Source organism: Mus caroli, chromosome 1 (genome assembly GCF_900094665.2).
Source record: "Mus caroli chromosome 1, CAROLI_EIJ_v1.1, whole genome shotgun sequence".
NCBI lineage: Eukaryota > Metazoa > Chordata > Mammalia > Rodentia > Muridae > Mus > Mus caroli.
In genome coordinates, this window is record NC_034570.1 from 156,517,712 (window position 1) to 156,530,236 (window position 12,525).

The 12,525-nt window shown below is 45.0% G+C and overlaps 1 protein-coding gene across 3 annotated transcripts in view; it reads right to left on the minus strand.

Annotated features, from left to right (window-relative positions):
- Dusp27 (dual specificity phosphatase 27, atypical) overlaps nucleotides 1–10,027 on the minus strand; it is a 29,464-nt gene extending 19,437 nt beyond the window's left edge. The window contains exons 1-2 of one of the 3 annotated variants that reach the window (XM_021174688.2): nucleotides 9,925–10,027; nucleotides 9,194–9,323 (exon numbers count right to left, since the gene is read on the minus strand). In XM_021174688.2, the coding sequence (XP_021030347.1) occupies nucleotides 9,194–9,303 (110 nt within the window). In that variant the 5' untranslated portion in view covers nucleotides 9,304–9,323; nucleotides 9,925–10,027. Of the gene's footprint in view, nucleotides 1–255; nucleotides 460–9,193; nucleotides 9,328–9,924 lie in introns of those variants that run through there. The other 2 variants (XM_021174679.2, XM_029484492.1) reach the window with 2 other exon arrangements.
- Between the last annotated feature and the right edge of the window lie 2,498 nt (nucleotides 10,028–12,525).

Sequence of the window (12,525 nt, forward strand, 5' to 3'; positions counted from 1 at the left end):
AGAGAGAGAGAGAGAGAGAGAGAGAGAGAGAGAGAGAGAGAGAGAGAGAGAGAGAGAGAGAACACTGTGGTCCGGTTGATATTTGCAAGGTCAGTGCGCTGGCAGCCTTGAGGTTTTGATTTATGTCCACATCTGTGCCTCAACCCGTATTCCTGAGATGGGGTGAGGTGACATGCACACTCTGATTAGAAAGCAGCAAGGCTGGCTCTTCCAGAAGGACAGGCAGAAAAAAGAGGATCTAGGATCGATACATACCTCATCACAGGATCAGGAAAGCAGCGGCTAAAGAAGCCTTGAGGGCGAATTGAAAGAACACAATAAAGGAGGTTTGATGGACTTCCTAACCAGGAGCCGGCGGGCGGCGGTGGCAGCGGCGCAGCTTTCTTTAAACCTGTGTTTTTCAAAATTGCAGACTGTGGCCCATTTGTGCATCATAAAATCAATTCAGTGGGTTATGCCCTGTGTGCGGGAATGGAAAAAACGGAAGGATAGTGGTAGGGTGAGGGGGAAGAGGGCAGGAGGGAGGGAGGAGACCACCATTCAGTGTACAGGACAAGGGTAGCTTGAGAACAATTTTTAAATCTCTAAGTATGGTGCATAAACTCTGAGCTGTGAGATAAACGGTGTGTTCTATGGCAGATTATAAACAGCGCAGTCTGAAAGCCAGTGCCCTAGACTGATTGCCAGGTAGCCTAGTGACAGAATGGAGCTGTGACTTCTGGCTAGTCACCTTAGTCCATTGCAGATGAAACAGGGGTGGAGTCTCAAGAGGGGGTGCCCTTTTTGGTTTGGCCTTTGTGGAAAATGCTAGGTCAGCGCTGGTAGGGGAGAGGTGTTGGGAGAGGTCCATGTCGCCCCAATTTCTTCAGGTTGCTAGGAGGTGAAATGAAGGTGAGGGAGAAGAGCCCTCCTGGAGCTACTGCATTGGACAGGGGTTTGCTGCTCACTCTTAACTTGTGAAGTTCTGGGAAACTGTCTGCCTGGAAGACAGGAACTCTCGCTGCAGGCTTTCCCCAGGGAGCATGGCCCCCAGTGGTTGGCTTTGCGTCTAAGATGCTTGAAGCCTCATTTATAAATGGGGGCTTCCATGCCTGCCCATTGTCTACATCCTCTTCTCAGATTCTCACGTCACGGGAAGTGATTCGGATGAGGCTTAAAATGTGAAAACTTCCTTCTAGGAAGACTTCACACCAGAACCACAGTTACAGCTGCTGTGTTAATAGTGGCCATTTGGGCCATGTGCTGGAGTGCTCAAAGCACCGCCCTTGTCTTATAGGAAAGTCTGCTAGGGAGGGATCTAGGGCTGCTGTAGGTTGGTTGATGGTGTCCTCTCCTGCAAAGGTGTATCTCCCAGAGTCTGAAAACTGCATTAAAAAAAAAAAGGGCCATGGTGATATAAGTAAATGAAATATACTAAGATAAAATCATCCCAGATTAGGATCATACTCAAAGCCAATAGTAAGTGTCCTTGGAAACAAAGAGAAGACCAAGATTGGGATGACGCTACCCAAGGCAAGAGTGGCCACAGCCAATCAAAGCTAGGAGGAGACAAGGGAGGGGTCCTCTAAACCCTCAAAAGGAACAAGGCTCACAGTGACCTTTATGCCAGGCTTTTCACCTTCCAAACTATGAGATAGTACGTTTATGACTTTTTTTTAGCTGAACATGTTGCTATAATTTGGTCAGAATCCTAGAAAACAAATACAAACACTAAGGGTTTGTTGAGTTGGGCAAGGTAGTGCATTCTTGTAATCTCAGCACTTGGGAGTCTGGAGCAGGAGGCCACTGGAGGCCACTCTGGGCTACATAGTAAGGCTCTACCTCGACAGACAAGTAATGAAGAGTGTTGGCGAGCTATCCACTAACTTGGTGTATTGGCTTTAGAGAGAGTCAAACCTTCAGCTAAAGCAAGAAAGCAAGAGGGATCTAGTCTCAGGGAGCACTATTCATTATGGAGACGCAGAGAGACTGAGTCTCAGGGAGGACCGTTCACTATTGGGACCCAGAGCCAGGAGCAATGTTCTGCTGCTGAGAATGCAACATTTGACTACAGCAAAATCAGACGAGTGATGTCCTCACGGGTGTGTGTATGTGTGTGTGTACGCATCCATAAAGAAAAATATATTGGCATTGTGAATTACTGAAAGAGATCCTTCTTTGGAAAAAAAATGAGCTAAACCACCATTTAGCAAATACCAAATGTGTTCATATATGCTGTATTATCTAGTCTCAACCACTAAGAAAAATTACTATTTCTGATTGCTACTTATATAGCACATTCTCATGGCTAATGAGCCAAAGAGTAGATCTGACCTCAGTTTTGGTCCCAACTCAACAACAGGATTCAAGTTCTTTCTATGGTGCTATTTTGCCTCCTACAATGGTTCCTCCCTGTCCCCATGACTTAAAAAAAATAAATGTATTGAGATAGCATTTATGTACAAACTACATATACTTAAAATGTACATATTGGTGTGGCGAGTTTGGCCTATGTTTCCATTTGGGAGACCATGGCCACCATTGAGGTTTGTCATATCAACTCTCCCAAATTGCTGTAGCACGCTCTTTTGCAAGCCCTCCATCTTACTCCTCCCTGCCTTGTGCTCTTCAGGGAACCACTGATCCACTCTCCGTCACTAGAGAGATGAGTTCAACTTTATACAATTTCATAAGAATAGAATCACCAGGTGTGCACTCGGTTTTGCCTGACAGCTTTTGCTCAGCATAATTACTTGGAGATGCATCCACGATTGTATGGGTTTATGCCTCATGCCCTCTTATTGCTGTAGTCTGTTCTTGTGTATGATGGCAACAATGTGACTCTCACTCACTTGCTGATAGACATTTGGACAATTTCTAACTTCTAAGTTCTTAGGAAAAACATGCCGCCACCATCAGTGTACAATTCTTTACGTGAAATTCAGCCATCATTTCTCAGTTCATATCTAGAATGGCTGGACCATACAGGGATAGAAATATCTCTAGGAACGTATACGTGCAATTTTGTGACAAATGACAGTTTGTGAAAGGGATGTACTCTGTATTCCAGCCTAAGGTTGTTCCTGTTGCTGAATCTTCATGGACAGCGGGGACAGTTAGGTTTCTGTCGGTTTGTTTGGGGTTTGGTTTTTTTGTTTATTTGGTTGTTTTTTTTTTTTTTTTCCATTTCGGATGCTCCAGTAGATATGTAATGGTAACTCATTATGGGCTTCTCCCAGTGACTCCCAATGACTAAGGAATTTTGAGCATAATTTCACATGCTCACAGATGATATGTATATCATGTTTGGGGAAGCACATTTTCACATCTTTTGTTCATTTTTAAATTGAATTTTGAGAGCTATAATGCAGTCATTGAATTTTGAGCATTTAAAGAATTGTATTCTAAATATAAACACTTCGTCAGACGTGTAACTTGCAGAAAGTTTTTCCTAGTCAGGGAGTTGTCTTTTCAGTCTGTGGGGTGCCTGCTGTATAAGCGTGAGAATCCGAGTTAGATCCCTAGGACCCGTGTAGAAAGCCAGGCATTGTGCATGTGTTTATAGCTCCACTACTGGGCAGGCAGAAGCAGGAGGCTCCCTTGAGTGCACACAGCAGCCAGCCCAGCCTAATCACTGAACCTGAGGCTAGTGAGGGAGCCTCTCTCAATAACAAAGTACACGGAGCCTAAGGGATGACACTTGAGGTTGACCTCTGACCTTAACACATAGGTACACACTTATCCCACACACATGATCATGTGCGCGCGCGCACACACACACACAGACACACACACACACACAGAGTGAAAGAGAGACCCAGACACACACACATTACCACCACCACCACCAACAACAACAACAATAGCCCCACTGGGAATGGCTTTATCAGGGTTGGTTTAAGCTTCACTCTATGCAGGGGGATCGCTTCTTCCAAAGCCTGTGCTTATCATGTAAGATAGTAATAGCTCACATTAAAGACTGTGGCAACATGGCAGGAAGAAATAGCCCATGGTGTGTCATCCTGTGTGAGCCTTCCTGGAAGACATGTGAAAAGGTCGCTGATCAGAGATCTGCTTGCAGGAAGTTGTAAGTAGTAGACACAAACCAAGAGAGGCATCAACATAGAAGCAGTGGGATTGGGCAGCCATCCCTGAGAACCAGAGAAAATCTGCTGTGCAGGGACCATGTCTGAAGGTTACTCAGCTTATTCCTCTTATATTTTGGGCTCATCCTAGTTTTTTTTTTTTTTTTTTTGTGGGAGGCAGGGTTGGCTGCTTCAGGGTGAAGGGTCCCACACAGGCATATTTCAATATTAGTAAGGGCTTTTGTCCTGTGGCTGGCTAGCCTGATAGGAGACAGTGCCACTCTGGCTCCTCCCCCTCATCTCAGTGGCTTCCCCTTACTTCGTGTGTACTTGCTGTCTGCCTTCCTCAGCAGATCTGAGGAGCCCAACCACATCAGGGGACAGTTAATAAAACATATTCTCCAGGGCAGTATTTATACACACCTGACTTCATTTATCCAGCCTAGTGTTAACATCGTCATGTCTGGGTATATACTTCCTTGTGCACATTTTACTCAGTTTTGCTTGGATGTGTGAAGAGCGAGCTTGCTCTGTCGGAGGAGAGCCAACGCTCTCAACTTCAGTAGATAGAGTGTGAGAGCTCCCGCTGACTGATTCTGCCAGTTCACACTCTCACCAGCAAGGCAGGGGAGCTCTAATTCATTCACACCCTCTTTAATATTGTCACTAGAGACTTTCATTTCAGATATTCTGGTGAGCATGATGTAGTGGCAAATTGTGGTTTAACTTAATTATTATTATTTTTTAAACCACAGTTTAACTATGGTCAGAAAAATTTATTGGTATATACATAGCCTACTAACAGACTTATTTTAGTAAATATTCTATATGCCCATGATAAAAATGAATATTTTGAAGTGATCAGGCACACACACACACACACACACATGTATTCTATAAATATCAATTAGGTTAATTTTGTTTGAATTTTCTATATTCTTCATGATTTATTTATCTCATTCTATCATCTAATAAGATAGGTTTTAAAAACATTTGATTAAGATTTTGAAGTTTAAGTTTTTCACTTCTGTCAGTTTTTTTTTAATTAATTATTTTATGTGTATGAGTGTATGTATGTGCCCACAGATGTATGCAGTGCCCACAGAGGCCAGAAGAGGGTGTTGCGTCCTCAGGGACTGGAGTTACAGATCTTCGTGCGCTGCTGCATGGATGGTGAAAAAATGAATCCTAGTCCTCTGGGAAACACCCAGTGCTTTTAACTGAGTCATCCCTCCAGCCTGGGCTTTTGTTTTGTGTTTTTACTTTATGCGTTTCAAGGCTATCTTGTTAGGCCATAGGTATTTAAAATGATTATTTTGCCTGGTGAATTGAACGTTCAATCACTATGAAATTTCCTTCTTCTTTTTTATTTTTTCTAACATGCTTATTTTATACTCCAACTTGTTTGATATTGAAGGGTTCCACTGGCCTCTTTTCTGTTTGTGTCTACACTTGTGGCAGCTTCTGTTTATCTTCCAGAGATGACTATAATATTTCCTGTACTAGTTTTTCTCTCTATAATGCAACCTTAAAACTCTTTTGATTGAACTGTGAGTCTATGTTCTTTCTCTTTGAAATTGTGTGTGTGTTTGTCTGTGTGCAAAGTATAGCACTATAGTCTATGTATAAAGAAACTAGTCTAAGTATAAAAAAAACTAGTACACTTCATCTTTTTTTTTTTTTTTTGAACACAATTCTTGGAATTTAGCAGCCTTGTTTTGTTAAACCCTGAAGTGACCCACATGAAGAATTTGCACAGAAAGATAATCTTAGGAGTTCTGAACACTATCCAGTTAGTCACAATATAAACCGACAATCACGAGACCTTTTTCTGACACATGGCCCCAGCTGTTGGGGTTCCCTTGGCCTTAAAGCCATCCCTAATCATCTAACTCTCCCAGCTCAGACACTGCTAACCAAAGGCGCGCTCACCCCGTGGGCCTTTCCAGGTACCTAATTATCAACATAATTCACTGTCATTTTATGTCGCTGGTTTCTGAACAATCAGTAAAATACAAGTTTTCTCTTGTTAGCCTTTGTGTATCCTTATGGTGCAAACAGCATGCCGGCCTTTTTAAAGAGAGTCTGATAATTTTGCTCTTTTAATTGGAATATTCGATCTATTCATGTTTAACGCAATTATGTATCTAATTAAACACACATTTTACCTTTCCCTCCTATTTGTTGTACCTTTTCTGTATTTTTTGGTTCTTTCTTTCTTCTTTTGCTTTCTCCCGCCTTGCTGATTATATTTGACACTTCCGGTTTCCCCTCTTTAGCTATACACTAGTTACGGATTCTTTTGCAGCAGTTTCCAGCAATTACACTGCAAACTACAACACATTCTAGACTTCCTGCCTTAAAGTCTAGTTTCAGGCAGTCATTCAGATAATGATCATTAGGTTGACGAGGAAGAAAGACACAAACAGGGTTGACATGGGGTGCTGGCTGTCCTGCATACACAGGTCACAGTCTAGTAAGTTTTTGAAGAGTGAACTTTGGGGTGGTATGTGCTCCGATTTTCCATGAGCAAGATACAACCTGCAGAGGCTGTTCAACCTTCAGGGAAGTCCCACTTTCCCGCCCACTTTACATGTGGCAGTAGAAGACAATGAACACAGGCCTCTGCAGACCGAGAGGCCAAGGGGAGTGGCAAATAAGAGGGATCCTCTCAAGAGACATGTCCTAGTTAGACTAGATTTCCTCAGTTCTAGAGTAGCCATGTTCACCGGTAGCAGGACAGCTCCATCTTCCTCTCCTTTCATAGGATGGAAACTTTCCTACCCATCATCCTGGTGAGACTGTGAGCTGCTACATTCGGGCCTGAGAATAAAAGTGTTCTGCGTGGGCACAAAGGCTGACGTGGGTAGACTGCCTGGAGGAGTATGCCATGGCCAATGCTGCTGTGTATCAACAAATGTACTTCCCCTTCTCCCTGGGCCCTGAAACCTGGGATCTATTGTCCTTTGTAAGGAAGTAGAACCTTGCGGAGTTCCAGCAGGTGGACTATGAACACAGGGAAGTGTCTCTTTTTCTGAGGAAACTGCCCAGGGAACAGCTTTGTTCTACTCCTTTTTATCTTGATGCTGATGAGCACAGTGACTTTAAAAGCCTCACGAGTGAACTGGAAGACAGTAGGGTCTCTGCTCCTGACTGTGTTGCTCAGGGACCTGCCTAGGAGTTTATCTGAATGAAAAAGACTCCTCTATTTGGCCTACCAGCAACAACACTGGAATATACAAGACTGCCACACCCTATCCACACACTGGGGAACATGGTTTGAATCAGAACAGCTTCCGTAGATTCAGACATTTGAATGCTTGGGTATCAGGATGTGGTACTACGAGAGAGGGATTATTAGGTGTGGTCTTGCTGCAGGAAGTGTGTCCCTGGGGGTGGGCTTTGAGGTTTCAAAAGCTCAAACCAGGCCCAGTGTTGCTTTCTCTTCCTGCTGCCTGAAGATCCGGATGTAGAATTCTTAGCTACTTCTCCAGTACCATGTCTGCCACGCTCCCCAGCATGATGACAATGGATTAAACCTCTGAACCTGTTAGCCAGCCCTCCCCCCCCCACCCAATTAAATGCTTTCCTTAATAAGAGTTACCGTGGTCGTGGTGTCTCTTCAAAGCAGTAGGACACTGACTAAGACAGGAAGTGTGGAAGAGTACAACACCATCTTAAATCTCTAACTATGATAGCTTTTCTAGGTCTGTCACATGATGCTGAACTTTAAAGGTGAAATCTCTAAGTTCCATCTAGGCCGAGTTCCTGACCCATGCGTCGTGAGTTCACGGGGCTTAGACAACCCCAAAGCTCATAGCTTATTTAATGAGCTGTCTTCCTTCACCAGAGAGCTTTGAACACTGAGAAGCAGAAGCCAGTGAGGGAGACTCCAAGAGAACTCAGGAACACTGGGGTGAAGAAGACGCCATAGATGCTTAGAAGTCAAGGTTCCGAGGGCAAGAGTGTAGAGGGAAGATCAGCATGCTCTAAGGCCCTGGTTCAGTCCCCTGTCAGGTGAGAGGTGGGGGAGGAAACAGTTCCCTTCGATACCTTAGTTGAGCTTCTCTTTTGATTGACAGGGAGACAGACATGGGCTCAAGACCTTACTGATTCTTCACATCATTTGTCAACAGAGCTACAGTAGAACAGAAGTAGGTCTCTGTTCTCAGTCGTGACAGAAGAAAACGGGAATATATGGTATTATTTTCCCAGGCACTTGGGTTTTTTTTTTTTCTTCTTATAAGACAGGGTTTCTCTGCGTATCCCTGGCCATCCTGAAATCAGGCTAGTCTTGAACTCAGAGACCCATCTCCCTCTGCCTCCCACGTGCTGGGATAACAGGCATATGATACCATACTCCAGCTCTTTATCTTTGATTATTAAAATTACAGGTGTTTATTTTTGTGTGATAGGAGAGGAGTACGTACGCTATAGATCATGTGCAGAGGTCAGAGGACAACTTGCGGGAGTCAGTTCTGTCCTTCCACTCTGTGGATTATGGGGATCAAACTGAGGCAGACTGTCTTCACTGCAAGCGCCTTTACCCAGTGAATCATCTCTACGGCTCAATGGCATTTCTTTAGTCCCGTGTATTTTCTTTAAAATTCACACAGATTTGTCAACCCTTATCACCCTAAGTCATCAGTGCTCTTAATGGAACAGAAATGACGTGTCACAGAGTATTGGAAGATGTCATTTTCTCCCATTGGCCACTTCTGGGGAGTGTTTCTACCCCTTGGAAATCAACACCTCCATTGTGGTGCAAAATAATTTTAGTACCAGGGCCTGGCCCTTGGTCCTCATTCCTTCTTCATCTCTCCTCTTACACGTTCTGGCATCTCAACCCTGTATCCAGCCCTGGTCCTGGTGAATCAAGTGCATCCTGTCTGGTTGACCTGCCAAATTCCTACTTCCAGGTTCAGGCCAGCAGCAGCACTTCCCAGAAGCCTCTGGTCTTTCCCTGTGTGCTTGTCACCCCTCCCCCACCCTACCAGCCCACAGCACCACACATTCTTGGAGAGACCAACGTCTAGCTCTCGCCACCACGCCTCAGTCCACCATCATGGGGAATAGAGCCCAGCGTCATGCTGACTGGCTCGTATGACACTCAGCAGTGGCCCACTTACTGGCTTGGGGAGGGACTCCGGAGGTAGCGGGCCTGTACAGCTCTCACATCAGCTTCATCCTCCTCGTTAGGAACTACCTGCTCCTCTTCTGCGTCTCCACCGGTAGCCATGTCAGCCTGTCAGCCTCTGTCTGCCTGACAGGAAGAGGTTGTTTAGGGAATTAAGATTCCATAGGCTTTGTAGGGGGAGGGGACCATGTCACCAATGTCACCTTGGTGGACTGAGAATGGGGAGGGAAGGGCGTGCTAATACCCAGGTGGGTATAGGATCCATAGGGAAACTAAAAAGATGGAGTCCGACCGTCCTTAGAAGGATACCATGAGATGACACAATATGTAAGAAGTAACATCTTGACTCCTTTCGTGGATATTAACAGGGAAGCAGAGAGGAAAAGCAAAGGTTTATCTTAACCGTAGTGTGGGAGGTTTGTGAAAGGCAGTGGATTCCCCAGACTCAAAAGGACATTTGAAGTCCCCCTTCCAACTACATTAATGTACACACCTTTTATCTTACTGGAAGGGAAAACAGGCTCTCTTCAGTGATATTCATTGACTCTGTGTCATTCAGGGCCTTGGGCTGAAGGTCCACCCCATAGCCTACCTATTAAGGCACAAGAAGTCCCTGATAGCTAGTCCCAGCTATGGCTGTGGCCTGACACTCAGGGCAGACTGGCACCCACTGAAGTCTAAGTCCCAGCTCACCACAGAAGACTCGAGGGGACGAACACTCACCTTGGGCTGGTGTGTCCTCACCAAGGACCAAGGACCCCAGGAAAGTGACCAAAAGTTTCAGCTAGAGAGGGACGGAGCTTTCTCTTCTCTGGTGTGCTTCTGCTCTGAGGGACAGCTGTTAACAAGAAACCTTAGCCAGTCTCTAAATTTAGCCTCTGGCCCCTTAGGATGACAGCTCTCTGGGAAGAAGGAATGCAGGCTTCACTTAACCCTTTCCCTTCTGGCTGATTCTCAGACACTGATGTTTAGCAGTGGGTTTAGAACAGGCTCATGCTGTGACAGAAGGACCTAGAGAAAACCATCTCTTCCAGCCGGAGGCTGGCTCTTCAAAGCACTTTCTGAAAATAATCCAAATCAGCACATTTGGAACAAACTTAACTTTACCTCATAGCATCTTGGAGGAAGCCTAGGAAAGGAAAATACCAATTATACAGAACAGGTTGGCCCTCGGCCAGGCGTGGGGAGAACACCATGTTTTGATTAAAGAGAAGTCATGGCTTGAGACCAGCCTGACATTTTTAATAGAAATGCCTGAGGACAGGTGGGCAAATTGTACTTTCCCTTCATATCTCTGCCTCACCATTCATGGCCCTGGTAGTGGCCAGTTGCAACTAGGGGGTAACATAAGAATTCGGAAGACTTGTTAAACTCCAAAGGACTCATGACCCACTCTATGGTGGAACTCATGACATTCTGCCACCATCCTTGCAGTCCCCAATTGCCCACAGTTAATCCTCTCAAGCTCGACGTTCTGAGAGTCCGAGCATCCTTCCTTCTACCAGCCTCCATGCTTCCGGTGGCTTCCAGTTCACCCTCTCCACACTGTGACCCCTCCCCTATCCATCCATCTTTCCATCTGCCTCCACGTTTGTAAATATTTCCTAGTTACCTCCTATGCACTGGGCACTGTACCTGACTAAGTTAGTTAGACTCATAGCCCTGTCTTCCTAGCTAGATGGAACCGTGCCCAGGGTAGTAGCATCAGAGATTGGCTGAATGAATGAATGAGCTCACAGTTTATTAGGAGGCATTAGACAGAGACTAAATATAGCTGAAGTGTAAGAGTGGAGTTCCTGCCCTAGAAGAGACTCAGAGAGCTGCACTGAATCTCAGGAAGGAGCAAGTTCTGAGCTGCGAAGCCAGGAAAGGCTTCGTGGGAGACATGATGTAGAGCAGGCCTTTAAAGGATAAGCTGGATGAAATATAACCAGTATAATAGTGGGGAGGGGCTGCCAAGAGCACAGTGCACAGTTCTGCAGCAGGAAAGAATGAGCTGCAGCCAGCTAGATGTCTAAGTACAGACAGAACAGAGGTTACATACCCTGGAAGATAACTCTAAAAGGGAAGGGACGTTGAAGAATGAATCCTAGAACATCTTACAGGACAACTTAAGGAGCAGATGGATGTCCGTTCATTTCTTAAGGGCTGCAGAGTCAGCAAGAGAGCCAGAGTAGAGACCCAGCACCAGGGGGTCTGTCCTGAGTAAGATAACCTGAGGACAGTGTCCAGAAACTGGAAAATTATCATACACAGTAGGAGAATGCTATACCGTGGCTAAGCAAAGTGTAACAGGTGAAAAGCAATAAGTTTGTAAGCCAACTAAACCTGGTAGTTAGAAAAGATCACTGTAAGTAATTTACACAGGGAATTTGTAATACAAGGCAACACCTGGGAAAGCATTTATAGTAATCACTTTATCAAAAGTGAGTTCCCCAAGAACACAAAGACCTCTAGAAACCAGGAAGCCCAAGACCAATAACTATATGTAGAAATATGAACAAACTTGGAAAAGGTAACACCTGGTGTGATATTATTTATTACCTATTAAACAGAACACAGTAGTGCTGTATGTATGAATGCAAAAAACTCTAAGGTATTTTATTAAATAAAAAATATTAGAGCCGGGCGTGGTGGCACACGCCTTTAATCCCAGCACTTGGGAGGCAGAGGCAGGCGGATTTCTGAGTTCGAGGCCAGCCTGGTCTACAAAGTGAGTGCCAGGACAGCCAGGGCTACACAGAGAAACCCTGTCTCGAAAAACCAAAAAAAAAAAAAAAATATTTCAATGACATAATATCATTTGTACATATTCTATAATGTAGAGTATCTGTGGCAGAGCCTGATCCGATGGCTCTCCCGGAGAGCTATCTCCTATAGATAGCCTTGGCTGTACTGAAACTCATTCTGCAGACCAGGCTGACCGCAAACTCACAGAGATCTGCCTGCCTCTGCCTCCTGAGTGCTGGGATAGAAGGCGCTTCGGTTCATCTCTTGCCTTTATGTGAAGGTGACAAACATCTCAGTTGTTTTGGGACTGTGAGGTTTCAGGGCTCCCAGGTTACAAGACTATGGAGTTAGAAACTGAGACGGAAGAGCTAAGACACACTGTCATCTTGGTTTCTTGTGTATTTGCTACTTTCCCAAGCCGGGTACCAACTCTGAACACAGGAACTTCCTGTGTCCTCTGAGACCACATTTCTGTCCCAGTATGGGAGTCAGAGAAGAGAGGAAGGGCAAAGAAAAAGACAATGTTGGGTCTTAATGTGCCTCAGCAAGTGTGGGCAACACCCTGCTATTACTAGCTTTCACTTCTGAGCTCGC